We start from the raw sequence: 17,280 nt of genomic DNA, 5'->3' as shown, positions 1-17,280 counted from the left end.
AGAAACAAACTGGGACGTGTATCTGCAAATACTCCACCCCAACGGTGTGTGGTAGTTTTTTTTGTTTGTTTTTTTTTTTAAATAAAAAGGAAACCTCAGTTTACCGAGGAAGAGTTGAGCTTATTAAAAGACTGAAAAGCGTGCGAGTGAGTGTGGGCGCTGGCGAGGTCCAGTTGCGCAGTGCTCTGTGTAGCAATCAGTGGCGTTCACCACATTGGGAGGAGGTGCTGCTATGTGTGTGTCTGCAGAGCATGCGTCGAGTTGCGTTGTTGTCGTTCTTCTGTGTTTGCCGTTTTTCCCAATGTGTGATTGCAAAGGATAGTCACATCGCGGGAAGTTGTGCGTCGCACTTTTTGCCACTTGTGTGACACTACGCCAAACAGCATGTGAAGGTGTGTGTGTGTGCGTGCACGGGACAGAGTTTCTTAATTCATTGCAAACATCCCGCCGCCCTCCCCCTGAAATAAAGGGGAAATAAAGCAGCGGCTGTGGTGAGGTGGGTAGTACGAGGAGGGGAGGGGGAGGGGGGGGAGATAAGGTTGTGAGAGCAGGAGGCTAAATTTAAATCGTAATTGGCCGACTTCCACAAGCTTGTGGGCATTTTAATGAGTCATAATAACTTCATTTAAAACCAGCTGAGCAGAAAATAGATTGGAGAGGAGCCTGTGGCTAGTATGGATTTGTGTTGCATCGTGCGTGCGTGTGCGTGCGTGCGTGCACGGACGTTTTGAGCTCAACTCCAGAAGCTACGTACACACACACACACACACACACACACACACACACACACACACACAAAGAGAAACTAGCTGGTGGGACATTTATCCGGGACAGCTTGCAGAATAACACGGAGCTGCTTTACACGCAGTGTTTGATGGACCATAATGACACAACCAACACCTTTCAGGTGCCACGACAGTGTTGGTTTGGGGAAAAAAAAACAGTGTGGAATTCCAGAACGTGGTCACCTTGTGTTCCTTTTTATATGCTGTACCTTTTTGGGACGGGACCAGTTACACCTTTCTTTTTTTTTTTTTTTTACCTTTTATCAAAATTAGCACTTGAGGTTTATTTACTTCACCCAATTCCCAGCCTGCTTTTGCTTCAGCCAACAGTGAAACTTTATCTAAAACGCATTTCTTCCAGGGTTCAGCTGAAACAGGATCATTGTTTAGAATTGAAACCAAACCAAGCCACACAACTGTTGTGAAAGGCGCGGTTTTTTTTTTCCGGGTTGACTCTCATCCGCAGCTGTCCGCCCGCCACATCCAATCACGGCGCTCTGGGCCGGTCCTCCTTGTGCATCGTTATCGCCACCATCTACTCGCGAGACTAGACCAAAAAACAACTTTTCCCGTTTTAAAGGAATGCCTCCCTGATTCCTGCGGCATCATTGGCCGACACTGAGCCGTTGTCCCGCTGTAACGATGTAACAATGCATCCTGTAACGAGCCTCTGGTACGCGCTGACATACAAATACTTATTGTGTCAGGTGATGGTATTGTTTACACGTGTGTCATTTTATTCTGCCGGTCCGGCACAATATTTTAGTTGGCCTACTCTTTATATGATTTAGTGAAACAAGACTTTGACTGGATCCTTTTGGCGCTTCGTTGTGCTCCGGCAGACAAAACGATGTTTGTTATTGCCATGAAATGTCAGTCTGGCTTTTCTTTCCTAAAGGATCTAGTTTCTGTTATACGACCCCCCCCCCCCCCCTTCCCCAAGTGGGAAAAACAGAGTGGGATGGATTGTTTGTGACACAAGTGGTAATAAAAAGTAAATATTCTCTCAGGCTCAACCTTTTTATTGCATTATGTAACTCGGCCAATAGCTCTGGGAAACTTTTTTTTTTCAGATCAATTTCGCAGTGCAGATTAGAAAGCTATGAATCCCATTTATGGAGGAGCTCCCTCGTGAAATGCTCTTTGAAAGTTTTATATTTTCGGATGAAGAGAGAATGAACCCGGCTAAGCAAAGATCTTTCATGTGGGGAGGGGAGGGGAGAAAGCAAGGGAAAGTGAAAGGAGACGGAGCGAGCGAGCGAGGTGAGGCACAGGGAGAAGATAAAAGCACTTCCAAAGCCATCTGGAAGTAGCCGGGACTCACGAGGATCGCTTTCATGCCGCCGCTTCCACCGGCGAGGCGCGACATAAAAGCAAAGCATGGATATGGTGTTAGAACGGTTGAAAAACAAGCAAGTGGCCATGGAATACTAACGGGGCTGGTCAGAGGGAAAAGCACCCCTCCCCCTCCCCCCCCACCACCACCACCCCAGCCTCCCTGAGATTGGGGGGGTATTGATTTGAATCTATTTGACTATCTGCCAGACAGTTTGTCTGCACCACTCGTGTAGTGTTTGAGTGAATGACGGTTATACAATATTTGTGCATAGTTTCATCTTTTTCTGGGGGGGGGGCAGCATTCTTCAAGGATATGAATCGCCATGGCGACGTGTTTTTTATCCAGCGTGTACAGTATGCGTTGACGCAAAACCAGTTTGCTTAATAAACTGGTTTTAAAAGGGAGTTGCATGTAAAGTTTCTCAGAGAGGCCGGTGGAGCGCCACCAAACGCCGTCAATGCAGATGTTTCTGTCAGACTGTCACCCACTCTGAGACTTAAACAAGTAACACTGCCCCCCCCCCCCCCCCCCGCCCCCCTCCTCGTCACATTTGCTGCCCGTGGCACAACAAAGATCATTAAAGTTTAAACTTTGCCGACGTTACAGCTGTCAGAGATGACACTAAACTGCATGTTTTTGATAAACTGTGATTAATTTCTTTTTTTTTGGTCAAAGTAATTGTCCGAATCCAAACGTATCGACTTCATGCAGACGCAGTTTTTAAATGCACGCTAAATGTCAAAACAAATTCTGCACAATTTATCATTGCCAGACGGAGAGAATTAGCGCTTCATCTCTTATAAAACATTGCTATCCAGTTTAATTTCACGGCTGGAATTAGGAAATAATATTGTAACTTAGCAGTTTACTGTCACGCAACTCGGCCTGAAGCGCAAACCTTGTCCCGCCGCGCGTAGACAGAACATTTGATTGAGGAGTCGGTTCATAAAGATACGCTATCACGCTATCTGGATCAGATTATCAGGAAAACAAAAGACAGCAGGTAAAGACGCCTCCTTTTCTCAAGAGGACAGGCGCACCCTTTGAACCGCAAATTCACCATTTGGCCTATTTCTGCTTCAGCTGATTGTATACCACCACTTCTCAACACACACACGCACGCTTCCCTACTTTTGGCTGCCTGCCAATAGCTGTCATTGCCTCAACGACGTCAGGTCTGCTGTATCTATATTCAGAGACTGGTCTGAAGGAGGAAAAAAGGCCAGCAGGAGGACAATCATTTACCCATTTGAGGAGGGGCGGCGGGCGTGTGCACATGTTTTCGGGCATCCAGTGACCAAAGGATCCAAAGATACGCATTGTCTGCTCTTTGTTTTTTTTTTGTTTTTTTTATCGGACTGTATGTGTGCGTGCGTTGTGCAGCACGCTCGCCCCGAGCAATGAGCACTCCACCTTTATCTTTTCGCTTTGAACGAAAGCAGCTATACATGACGGCGGCCAGGAGGCTGAGCGCAGGCTCTCGTAAACGATAACTAACGACTCTCTGTGTGTCGTCTCCGCTGTGGGTCCGGACGGGATCTGGATATGGGGGGGGGGGAGGATTTTCATCATCTTTATGACTTTACCCTCGAAATCATTTTCACTCTAACCCCCCCCCCCCATTTGTGGAAAAACAGAAAAACAGATGACTTAATGGAAAAGAGTTAGTAACCTCTGTATGCTGTCATTTGGCAGATAACGCAGGCTTGACGACTAGATGTTTTGTGGTATTTGGGGTGAGTTTATTCCACTAAATAGCTCCTTTTTTTTGTTGCAAGATTTCCCTAATTGATCCGATTTGCCCGTTTTGAAGCCTGCTCTCATTATGTTTTATATGGAAGATTAAATGGGATGAAAGAGGATTTTGGAATCAACAAAAATAAACAAGTATGTAAATCAATGCACCTGAGTGCAGTAAAAAAAAAAGAAAAAAAAAAAAGAATTCCACAACAGTATTTCCTGTTGTTAAGCCGTTTGGGTCCTAACATCTGCACATTCAGACATGCCTCCCGTGGTTTCTGTTGGCTCGGCTTGTCCCTCTTTCCTCAGCGGACCTGACTTCCATCAACAATAGTTTAACAACGTTCTAGGCGTGTTGTCGGTGACTTGTCTTCACACCCTGACGGGGGGGGGGGGGGGGGCAGATGCAGACTCGCGCTGCACTTCTATTTTCTGCTGTTGCACAAGATTTTAGGAAAGAAAAGTTCACGTCGCTGCGTTTCCACATTTTGCAGCCAATTTATTTAACTTCAGGTGGCGCGGGCCAGAGGGGAGAAAAGAGTGGACAGGAGGGCCGTGAAAGGATGGTGGTGTGTGTGTGTGTGTGTCTTTTTAGTGATCGGCTGTGGTCCCGGCAGAAAACACACAGCCGATCCAGCTGCCACCTCGAACTCTAAATGCATTTACAACACTGTAAAGAGGACGTCCACTGGACTCCCAGCAGCCGGCTGAGCCGTCGGGGGTCACAGGGAAAAAGGGTTCAGCCGCTGGTCAGAGCATCGCGTCCGTCTGTCTCTCCTGGAACACACGGAGTGAAGCAGACATTCAGCGATCCTCGGCCGTTGGTTTCTTTAAGAACGTGACCGCGGCCTTTTCCCGGGTCGTAGCCGCGTCGTCGGAGTTGACGACATGAGTCCTACTTTGGTTTTGGAAGGCACGGCCAAACTGGCGTTTTTTTTTTTGCCGTCGCCTGACGATTGGGACGTCAGGCGCGAGCTGATGAGTCCCGGAGTGGACACGCGCTGGTCCCATCTCACAAGTTGTCGGCCATATTGAATGTTCACCGAGCGCATTCATGCATAAACCCTCACCTTTCCTCTGATGCTCTCACAAGTGAAACGAACACTGCTCCCTTAAGGGGCCCCTAAGCAGGGTTTTTATTATTGTTGTTATCGTCATGCGGGTCATGCTACAATCAACAAATATCTTTTAATGCGTTTCTTAAGCGACTCACTTGACGGTGTTATCTGAAAATGCTGCCGTGGGTCAGACTGCACTCCCGTATCGGGTTTGTCGTTCTCTGGGTGGCTCCTCTGTGAGCAGATTACATATTAACTCCCGGCTCCACTGTATTACTAGCTGCCCCGCAGATTGATCTGGCACTGAAGGTTGGGTCGTTTAGAGCACTCTGACCTCCGGATGGATTTCCCATAACAGTGGTAGCCGGGCTTCATTCATAACTGCTGCCTGACTACACTCAGAAGTGAAATCAAAATATGTTCACTCACCTTTTGTGCAAAAGGACTAAAACTCTGCATTGAGTTTTATATGTTCTTTAAAATATACAACTTTTTTTTTTTTTAAAGAAAACAACTTTTCCCTAGTTGTCCATCTCGTGTTTTAAAAGTAACTCGTGACGGTCTGCTTTTTACCATTGTCACTGTAGATGCATTATGGGTAGTGAAGTCTTCAAAGCCACTCGTTGCACACTGCAATGCCAAGCACCCGTTTGATTTATTTAGATTTATTTATGTTCGATGAATTCTTAATCGACTGTAGCAGGTCACTCGTGTCGATGTGTATTTCACCAGGAGCCCGCCCACCCCTGTTCAAACAGGGTCTATTAATACGGGGCCCCGAGGCTTGGGAGACATGGTCCACTTTGGAGCTGCCTAACTTACTTCCTGCCTCTTCACACCAGGAGAGCCCCGGGTGGTTCCTCCTATGCATCCAGCCCTTGTTTCCTCCCCAGCACCTCTTTGCACACACACACACACACACACACACATCCACCAAAGGCCCTGAAGACATCTTTGTGTCCCTGGCCTGTGGGAGCACATGGCTGCATGTCAAAGCCTCGTTTTCTCATCTCTTTTTTTTGGAAAACGGGGAGGGAGTTGAAAGCAAAGCTGGAACCACATGGCACCTTTCAACTCTAGGGGCAACCGGGGAGGAGGGGGGGCAGGGTTTGAAGAGGGTGGGGGAGAGAGAGAGAGAGTGTTTTTAAACACCCGTCTGGCAACTGCAAGGTGATTGCTGTTACTGGACCGCTAGGCAGGAGATGTATACGGGTGTGTTTTACAACCGCATTTTCTCTACACCCACCATCATACTTTTTTATGATCGCATTTCATTTACCATTTGGAAGAGACGGTTGTATGTCAATGACCGCGGAGAATTGCATTCAAGAGCCATCGGACAACAATACACTTCTGCTGTATTTCTACCTGCTCGTGTCCCCATGAGCGCTTTCTCTGCAGTGAATCTAATGTACTGATAGAGAAGATGGTCAAATTGGACTCATGACCTGATGATTGAGTTATTCATTCTCTTTAAGCATACAACTAAATATCTAATTTCCAACCTCCATGGGGTCACTCGACATAAAGGGAAGAAGAAAGAACTCGTTGGCGTCTCAGGGAGAAATGGTTCTAAATGATGCATGTGTGCCTGTGTCCATTCGCCTCAGTGCACACTTTAAACCAGGTTCCTCTGACGTCAAGACAGTTAGAAAAGTAAGAAGTAAGACACGAGAGGAAGGGAGTGCAGGAAAAGGGGGGGGGGGGGGAGGAGGAGGAGGAGGGTTGGATGTGTGGACTGAGATGCCCTCCATCTCCCAGGGGGCAAAAGCTCTAGAAATGTCTTTGTCGTGCAGAGAAAGTGAGGCAAGGCAGAGGGAGGAATCCGCAGTACAAAAAGGACCGTCCGGGTCAGGGAACCGGCCGCGACCCACTGGACAAACAAATTGGTTTGCAGGCAAAATGGATTAAGAGGTTGAGCTGGGCAAAAAAAAACAAAAAAAAAAACAAGGGTGACTGATGTTGCAATGTGAGCTCATCCATTTTGAAGTGTGTGGTGGGGGTAAATTTAGAGGCTTCTTGTGGAAGTGCATTGTGTGTTTTTTCTCTCTTGTGTCTCTCTCTCTGTGTGTGTGCGTACGTGAAAGCGAGTGCTCTGCAAGTCAATATTTGTCTGCTTTGCCACGTCCCCAGACGTCCCATCCGGGGCAACAGACCGTAGAGCTGTCAAATGCGACCTGAATATTCTCTGTCTTCATCTGTTTCCTCCCCTTTTCTCCCTCCCTCCCTCCTCTGCGTGCTCTCTCTCTCTCTCTCTCTCTCTCTCTCTCTCTCTCTCTCTCTCTCTCACACTCCCCTTTGATTTCTTTTTCCACTCCGTCGATAACAATATCATCGGCAGCAAATGTGTTCCTGTGCTTTTGACACACACACACACAGAGAGAACAGAGAGATTACGTCCTCTTCCCCTCGGTGCTGTTCGCTCACACCATGAATTCGTTTCTGCCAACGAGTCCGACCGGCCTTTGTTTTACAGTTACAGCCATATAATTTACATAATACATTATCTGTGTCCCATGTGCAGCCTGTTACACTGTGGTTACTTGCCTATGTCCCGTGCAATTAACATCCCCTGAACAACCGAAGGCAAAATCGCCTCCTTTCATGGCGCTGGTCTTGAAATAAATGGGAAACCGCATAACAAATCTAATTCAGACACTTTATTTCTTCCATATCTGTTGCATTATACTTGCAGGCCGGATTTGGTATTGCTTATAGCAATAATCTAGGTGTCGTCCAGATGTTAACGTTCCCAGTACGCCTATCACTCTCAGGATAACATTTTATATTGCTTCAGTTTTCCAGCAAATCTAATCTGACATTTTTGAAATGTTATTACGTTGAAAACAAACAAAAAGTAATCTGAAACTTTTCTCTGTACTTTCTTGCTTTATTTTCATTCATATCAACAGATATTTAAACTTCTGCAGCAGAAAATTCGGAGCTAACTTCCCCCCCGCGTTAAATTTAGGAAGTCCACATTTCCCCCGAGATATATGATTACAATCCTGTCGCGATTGAATCAGACGTCGATCGAAGCCGCCTCCTGCATGTCGCCATCTGTCGCAGGCTTCCTGGCACGCATCAACATTCATGTCGGCTCAAAAAGTATCCGCTGAAAACTCCTGCATATAAAAAGGGGTTCAATGACGGGACCTGGATTTACTCTGTTAAATCCCTTGTGACTGGTGTAATAAAGAGCCCTGTAGCTGCGGTGACTTATTGCACACTCATTCTGTGTGCGTTTGTGTGTGTGTGTGTGTGTTTGCATTAAACTCCAAGAGGCGGCTTGGCGCGCTCCCAGTCCTCTCTGAGCCTTGATAATAAAAGCACGGCGGTACACGCATGCTCGGCTGCAGGGTACAGGCAGTGCCGCGGCCCGTCCTCTCCAACTGGCCTCCCTGTGCTGCTGATAAGGGGGCTGGTGTAAATAAAAGCGTACAGCACGGCTCGTTATAACCCTGAAGGTAGATAGAGCGGGGGGGTGGGTGGGGCCAGAGCCAGAGAGCGAGTGTGTGTGTGTGTACTTGTGGGCCTATTTGTAAATGAAGCACATTGAGTTTTAGATGCTGGAATATGATTTATTTTTAATGCCATTTCAGCCTAATTTCTAAGCTTAAAGATTGAGGACGGTGAGTCAGACTCTAGACTCTAGATGTAGTGAAACCGTCATGTGTGTGGGGAATTAGGAGGGGGGGGGGGGGGAGGAAATGTGTGTCTGTCTGCGTGTGTGTTTATGGATTTTTTTATTTTTTTGGTACTGAGAGTACTGTCTTACATAAGCCATTTCTGCAGCCTCAGTGAACAGCCAGGCTATGTTTTTGTTGGTGACTGCGCCTCCCTCCCTCTGTCTCACACACACACACACACGCGTTCTCTCTCCCTAATCTGTCTGTCTCTCTCCCTCCCACCCTGTTTACACTCTTAAAAACCACTGAGTGTGATATTGGTCGGCCATCGACGGATTCAGTGTAATTTAATTTCCCGTTTAGCCTCCCTGACTCCTGAGAACGGATCATTCGGCTACTTCCCCCAGAAATATCTGGCAGTACAGTAAAGTGTGTCCCGGCTAGAACCAATTGGAGTGGAAAAAAAGCTGCACTGGAGCTTTTCTCACGTCAAGTTAACCTTTGCATCCACCCATGCAATCCCAATTCCAGTCATCCACAACGTGTTTTTCGAAGTTTGACTAAAGTGAAGTGACTTTTATTTAGGTCAGTTTGGCCCGCGTATTTTCAAAGAAATGTGAGTAAATAAGAGTCATTTTTTTAACTCTGCATAGAAGAATATTATCTGACATTCATCCATGCTGTAATAAAAAATGTGGACCTTTTTAATTTCCTGTTGCGCGACATTCTGTGAGCTCCAAAAATGCCAGACCCTCTTTTTTTTATGCTGGATACAAATATCAACAGAAATGCATGAATGATTTCCGGGCAAATCAAAGTAAAGGTAGAAACTGGACCACGGCGTGTAGAAAAAGAGGGTTGTCCTCTTATTTGTTAGGGGCCAGAGCCGTTGACCACGTTGAATTGAGCATGTTACGTATCACAGCGGGCTTATTCTCTCGGAACAGTGGCGCCCTGTTGCTTCCCTCGACGTGGAAGCAGTTACACGGGATTTTGTTTTGTGTCTAATGGGTGCTAAATAGTGTCATGCCATCTGCTGCTAGTGGGCATGCGGGACCACGTGACACCTGGTTGGTCAATGACCCCATTGCAGGAAACGGAGGGTATTTGCATGGCGTTGCTGATTCCACGTTAACCTGCACGTCCATTTAAACCGTTTAATTCAAGTAACGTGTTTAGCTGGCAAAACAAAGACAATTCAGCAGTCAGCTGACTGTAAAAAAAAGACCAGCAGCGGTTAACGGCAAGAGCGTTTTTCCTGCGCAGGGTGAAATGTTTGAAATGCCGCCTGTCAACTCGGTGGCCCACTTTATGTGCGTCGCTTTAAGCAAAGACGGGCTCTCTAACTCTTCTGTTTAATTCTGCCTTTGTCTTTGATAAAAGATTCTGTTTTGACTGCAATCCCCAAGAGGAGTGAGTGGGGGGGGGGGGGGGGGGGGACGACATCTGTTGCGAACTTGGCATAGTTGCTCTACCTGCAACAAGAAACTAGGTTGGAACCACAAGTGTCAAGTCTGGGTGTGGGCCCCCCCACCCCCCCGCCCAAAAAACAAAAAAGCAAACATTTATTCCTCCCCGCAAGAGGCACAGGGAAGCGGGACCACCACCCCAAACAAACGGGGCCTTTTTTCTCTGCGCCTGACATGCTCTTTTGAATGAGGGGAGCGTCTGAATGGCGGCATTATGAGATCACATAGCCGAGCCGGGAGATGTGAGGGGCGATAGTGTGGGTGTTGTTGCACCCAAGCGCACTTATCACACTCACAACCCCCCACCCCCCACCACCCCCAAATGGGCATTGAGATTAGTTTTTTTTTTTTTTTTTTTACTCCCGGCCCTCGTCACAGCGCTGAATGCAGTTCAGCTTTCTCCCCATTGAGGTTCCGTGCACACACGCAAATGTGTGTAACAGCGGATCGGACAATGCGCCATTGCACACCACATTATTTAGGGAAATAGGAGAACGAGCACTTAGCATGTCAGGGGAAATTACAGGCATGGGAATGCACCATCACTCCCCCCCCCCCCCCCCCCCCCCCTCCCCGGAGGCCTGCTCACTGGGCTAATCCACAATCCTGATCACGTCTGTACGGCGTGAAATGTTGCCCCCGTCGTAAGGGAAGCTGCGTTTTAAGTGAAATGCTGTTGCCTAAGGCCAAGGAAGTGGTGCCGTCACCTTGAGCCAACGGTTGTCGCCTTGTCGCGTTGATGGCGCACACGAGTGACAGAGATTTACAGGTTAAACAACAGCGTGAATGTCGCAATGTTAAAGAAATGTGGGACCCAGGTCACATGATCGCAAAAGGCCCGACTCGGGACATTCTTTCCTGTGCCGTGTTTTTAGTCTTTGATAACTTGAAGTTAATATCCATATACATAGCAGGGCTTTAAAAGGTACAGAATATGAAAATGTTACTTTTTTCCTGGCATCAACACCAAAATAAAGCTCTTCTAGATTAAAAAATCTGCACCACACGCTGAGGGGTTTGTCCTTTTTGAAAACTCAACATCCAGGACACCATATGAGAGTCTTACGGGGAAAGCAGGGCCGGGAAAAGACGGGTCCAGTTTGCAGTATCTTCGGGGCAGTTATGTTGCTCCTTCCGGCAAGGCTCTGCAGGAAGTGTCCTTGACTGGCAGTGTGCCTTGTTCTCGCTTACCGCCCTTTATGAAATAACTGAGCAGCACTGCGCTGCAACAACAGTTGTGCAATATTTCAGAGAGGGAAGCGAAAAGGGAAGCGGCTTCAGCGGCATGTGGCACCTGATCATCACCACCACCAATCCCCACCTCCCAACACGCATGCACACGCATGCACTCGCACAACACGGGTTGTGCAACTTTTATTATGTCAGTTTGGAGCCCAATCTGTGGCAATGTGGCAAAGGGCTCCCTCTTACAGAGGAGACCAACATTTGGAGATTCCTTGTTTCTATTTGGTCTTTTTCATTTTTTTAATTTGTCGTTTTTCTTTACTTCCTGTTATGTCAAGTTTGATATAAAGGGCCTCAAGAGTCTACAGTATGCGCCTGTTTTGGGCCCATGAGGAGACTGACATTTTAATGTTACAGCTGATGTGTAGGGTGTGTGTGTGTGTGTGCCCTGTCCCACGTACCCCGTCTGTCCGAACTAACAAGTTCACCCTCCTGCGATCTCAAAGGAGCCTTTAAGATTTATCACTTTAATTTGGCAAGGAAAATGGCTGATGGCGGCTGTTACCAAGCAGAGGGCCCCCCCCCCTGTTAGCACTTAGTTGGCGAACTGGAGTGACGGGCATCTGGCTGGGTGGCTGCTTGGCTGTGTGCACCCCCCCCCTCCCGTTTGCCCCGCGGTGACCCCACACAACTCCGTTCTCATTGAAGCAATGCACCATGCAGGCATTTCCTGACAATTTATGTCCTTGTGCCACAAGCGGGGGCATGCCCTGCACTAAAACCCTATCCCTGGCCCTTATAAGCACACGCCTCTGGGGGCCCCCCCAGAAGACTGGCTGTAGGGTTGCACCGCTGTCTGCGAGGCCTCACTCCGAGCCATGCTAGTGCCGATTCACCACTCAATCACTTATATTCATAGTTGTCAACGTGTTGCTCCTTCCTTGCAGGCCGCCATTGTCGTCCATTTGTTAGTGTTCTTGTAGCATAGATGCTCTTTTTTTTTTTTTTTTTTGCCGACATGCTCGCACGGTTGTACACGTTCACACACCTGGAAGCAGCCGCTGAGGATCCCTCCTGGGGCAGCTGGGTTAAGTACCCTGCTCAGGGGGCACCTCAGTGGGGGCCATGAAAGAAGGGAAATAGTTGCTGGACATGAAGCTTCGGACTGCTTGTTTCTACTTTCAATTAATTGCAGATTGATGTTCATAGATGAAAGGAATTAATGGGCCGGAAACTTTTTGAATTCATACCTGAAGTACAAACGTGTGAATGTGTATTGAGCACTGACATTAGTCTATGAGTAGCACATGATGAAGTGGATTGCACTTTTAGTAGTCATAAAATTGCCCGTGCAAGGGTAATCAATGAGCTCCAATCAATATGATGGAAAGAGTCCCATGCAATTGAGCAGAGCCACAGCAGCATGCAAATAAATTATGATTACAGTTTATCCAACAATGATGAATCAGGGAGTTAAAGAAGCAACAGAGGGGCTGTGTGATTAATGCAAATTAGGGACATCAGCGGGTGTGTTGGGGGATTCTGTCTACATCTCCACTACATGTCTTGTTCTCCAAAGGTTAAGTGGCTGCTTTTCGCCAGCTAATTCAGCCATATGCTCATCTGTGCATTTGACACCGGCACGCCATACGCTCCCGCTAGAAATGATGCCTCCTGAATATGCAGCCAATTAAAAGGGACATTTTCTCAGTCACCTCCAGTCCATTAAGTCTAAAGCTGCTAAATGGAAATAAATGCTGTGTATCACACCTTGATAAACCTTTTTTTTTTTGCGTCGCAGTGGCTTATGATAGTCGCGCTCACTTGTGCGGCCTGCCGCCTTTTGCATAACTTGTTGCATAAGCGCTGCACTGGCAGGCACACTGTGTCATGTACGGTCTGGGTCATTTCTGCTTTTGGTTTGGGCTTGTTACAGTACAGGCCGTTCCCTAATGTCACTGTGGTTGCAAAACCGCACAAGCCATCTCTCCCCAGACTTTTTTTTCATTTTTTTTTTTTCCCCCTGTCATCTAAGAATTGGCTTCCTGTTTTCATTGTGTTCCTTTTCTCTCTGCGGAGGTGTCGTAACCCAGGAGGACGTGCCAAGAACAAATCAAGGTCTGGTCGGGGAGAGATCGCTCTGTGCTAGCACTGGAAACAGACGCGCACACATCCACCCCTGTTCTGAACACACACTATATCCAGATGTTACATGGGTGTGTGTGTCTGTGTGCGTGTTTATTTGATGTGTGATGTGTATGGCATGTACTGTGATTGCTGCCAAGCCATAAAAAGTTGTTTGCCCTGAACTGATGTGTCCTTTAACACAACCCTGTACTGTATCTGTGCATGTCGGAATACGGCCTCTCCTTTTATTGTACAAGGCTGTGCACATTCATAAAGGGGAACATGACCATCCAGATCCTACAGTAGGGCTGAGGCTACACACACACTAACAGTAATCTACTAATCCACTACTTAATCTCTTTGAGGGCAAGACGTATCAGCCTCGACACAATTTGTGCACGCACTGAAGTAAAGGTGTAAAGTGTATATATATATATATATATAGGCACATTTTAAATGTCTATAGATCTTGAGGTTCTGACAGAAGATGTAAGATTTAATTTGAATTCGCTGACATGGAGGAGACGAACCCCCCTCCTGCCACTGTTTGCATTTCACACTTTGTTCTTTGTCTCAAAATCCCAAAACTTTTTTTCCAGTTCACTGTATTTCTTCAAAGTTGTGTTCAAAGCATGTAATGCCAGAGTGCATAATGTGTTTCATTCTTCCTCTTTTAACTGGACAGTTTCAAGTGAATTTTTTGAATGCCCTTTTTTTTCTCATTTCATACAAGCTCTTCCAATTCACTGCGTGTTTGTGAATGAATGATAAGCCTCTCACGCTCTTGTTTCTTGTTTTTGTGCAGCTGGTGAGAAGGCCATCGTCTGTGACCAGTGTGGCGCCCAGTTCCAAACTGAGGAATCCCTGGAGGCTCATCGGCAGATCCACACCGGTACAAACACACGGAACCACAGACCATAAAAAACAGAGGAATGAGCTCCTCTGCTGCATCCACATGTTTACATTTAAATGAACGCACGTATTTTTCGCCGGGGTCCCGTGAAAAGCACTTTGATTAAATGAAACGTGCCCCTCTAACTTCCGAAACGATCTACATATTTGCAATTATATATTCGCACAAATGAGCTCGCGTGTGGTGGTGCGGTGGGTGCGGAGGCTCACTCACACCGTCGCTGGCCAACTGGAGCCGTGGATTGACGGCGAGAGAGAGGCGCGGCGCCGCGTCGCCTTGGATTAGTCCCAGCCGCCCCGAATCGAGACGGACCCAACAGCCAATCAACAGCCCGGGCGAAACTTGGCAGGCCGATGTTGTTTATCAGTGCGCGGCTATGAAAAAACAGGGAAGATGAGGACGATCTAGGTGCCAAGATGTAAATAGGAAGAAGTAAATCCCCCTTCAGCAGATGTGTGATGGCCCAGATCGGTGATGTGCTCTATCATTTGGGGGGGGGGGGGGGGAGATTGCCTGAGATTCCCGCCACTTTGTAACCGAGATGGCGTGCTCGGGGCGAGCGTTTGGGTTGCAGTGTTCCCTTTGTGTCTTTCCTAGTAATTTGATTTCTCTTAGTTGTGTTTATCCTTCTCCGTGGATCCGATTTTGACTTTTCCGCAAACATTTTTGGATAAACACTCCAGATCAAAGATGGATAAAAACCAGAATCAACAGCTTCCTCTTGGATGCGTATGCAAACATGCTGTAATACTTTAAAAGTGGGCTGCATTGTGCAGTGTTGAATACGCTGTTTAATGCTTAAGCTGCATTGTTAACACTTTTTTTTTTTGCAGTCAGAATAAATGTTACCATGAGTGTAAATGCTGCTTCACGAGTGGCGCTGGAGGAAAAGCCATCGAGTCACCGCGGTCAATAGGATTCACAGCAGCTCCACTGGCAGTCCGGCTAATAGTTTGTGATCACTTCCAGAAATAGACACAGGAGGGAATCATTTCATCCTCTGGGGAGCACGCACATGCCTGACAACTGCCTTGGCCCCGTTTGCCCGGCAGGTTTGGATTTGTTTTTGAAAACCTTGGCCCGGCGGAGGAAAAGGTCACCGGTGGCAACCGCTAACCACCCCACGGAGTTCAACTTTGCTCCGGCACGTCACGCGAAATGAAAATGGGAGAAAAAGAGGGGCTCGTTCAAGCCAATAACCTCAGCCCCAAAAATAGCCACACATCATCATCATCATCATCATCTTGTGTGGTGTCCTTCATCGGGCGTGACCCCCAGGCCCCGAGTAGCAGCTCCCATTGCAGCTCAATGGAGGTAAAGAAGGGTTAAATGAGGCTAATGATCCAACAGCCATAACAGCGGAAAGCAGCGCTCTAAATATAGGCATCTCGGTCTGGAATGAATGATAGGGGTTGAGGGTTGGGGTGTGTGGGGGGAGGGGGGGGAGGATGAACGCAGCCGGGGCCAGACACGTCTTCCTGCCAGACAACTGGCACAGCAGCAGCAGCAGCAGCAGCAGTAATAGTGTAGTAATCATCCATGCGTTGAGCCCCTCTCAGGGATCAGACTCTGAAAAATGGGCTCTCGTGAAATATGACAAGGCGCTTTCACTGCACACAACTCTCCGTCTCTGTGCACCATGAGCTACTGTACACCTGTGTTATGAAACGCACCCCGATATCGGACTGCACTGATGGCTGTCGCCGCGGTGACTCTGAAAATCAATAGTGAGGCTGAAGGTTGACCGCATTTGGCCCGGTTCGTCTCTTTCCAGCAAGGGAGTGACTGACGAGGCGAGACGGAAAGAGGTAAACAAACGACTGCCTCTCACGGTCTCTCACACTAAGCACATCATAGGAATAATGGTTTTACTGAAGGAGTCTATTTTGCATCCATTCAGCCAATTTCTTCAGCCGTGGCTTCCCGGAGAAATGTATTTTGAATATTTGATTTTGGAAGTCTGAACTGTGGGACAGTTCCCATTTTCAGGAGTGCTTTTGGACCTAACCTCTCTCCTCATATCCCAACTCCTGGCCAGATACGTTACCCATACATACCTATGGATCTTAATGGTGCCCAAGGATGATTTGTATTCATTTTTAACACCTGATTTTGATATTTCTTAAAATCTAATTGGCAGATTATTCAGAAAAAAAATGACAAAGCTACACTTTATGTTGTTTTAGCAGGATTTTTGACTAAAATGTTCTTTTCTTCCTTATATCTCCACAATATGTCAATATTATTATATCAGGAGAATATACAGGGATCCACAAAGGAGGCTACATCTGATACAAAATGTGCCCCACTGGACAGTTATGTGTTAAATCAGTCTGAGCTAGAGAGCTTAACAAACATGGGTTTATTTATACAGAAATGTAGTACCCAGGACGCAGAACATCAGAGCGGGCGGGGGGGGGGGTGGGAGCGCGGGGTTACTGTTGGCCATCAAAGCCCAGATTTGATCTCCGCCTGCCTCTTGGCAGCGTTTCAGCCCTTAGCTAATGTTCTCTGAAGACAATATTTGGACTCTGTGGCCGTTGCCATTCTTGCTTTGAATGGGGACTATTGTGGCATCTCGTCTGTTGGCCTGATCAGCTGCAGTCTGACTCAACCTCCGTCTCCTGCCCGTTTTTTTTTTTTTAAACAGCGCTGCCCCTCTGTTTGGCACACACCTCTCTGCGTTACTCTATACTCTAACGGCTAGTTACTAGTATAGAAAGTCTTCATCCCTAACCATGGTTGGAGGCGACTGGGCTCATTTTGTCCTATATTTTCCCCAAATTGGACGGCACATCCTCGGTCCCATGATCTCTTTAAGCTGGGGCTTTCCCATGGAGCTCCCATCCTCAAAGAAAAAAACCCCTGCTCCCATTAAGAGTCGTTGAAACTACTTTAGTACTGTCTCCGTCCCGCGTCTTCCAGGTGTCATGTGATGTAGGCACCGAGACTCGGACTATTTATTGAAAATCCCAGCGATGCACCGTTGGCGGCCTTCAAGGCAAACAAGATATTTAAAGCCACGTGAATTTCCT

The 17,280-nt window shown here is 47.3% G+C and overlaps 1 protein-coding gene across 1 annotated transcript in view; it reads left to right on the top strand.

The window, feature by feature from the left end:
• zbtb16a (zinc finger and BTB domain containing 16a) overlaps positions 1-17,280 on the top strand; it is a 100,393-nt gene that overhangs the window by 51,077 nt on the left and 32,036 nt on the right. Inside the window, 1 exon segment of the mRNA XM_037467671.2 lies at positions 14,138-14,224. Coding sequence (XP_037323568.2) covers positions 14,138-14,224 — 87 coding nt within the window.

This window comes from Pungitius pungitius, chromosome 16 (assembly GCF_949316345.1).
Source record: "Pungitius pungitius chromosome 16, fPunPun2.1, whole genome shotgun sequence".
NCBI lineage: Eukaryota > Metazoa > Chordata > Actinopteri > Perciformes > Gasterosteidae > Pungitius > Pungitius pungitius.
This window is presented reverse-complemented; position numbering and strand designations above follow the sequence as displayed.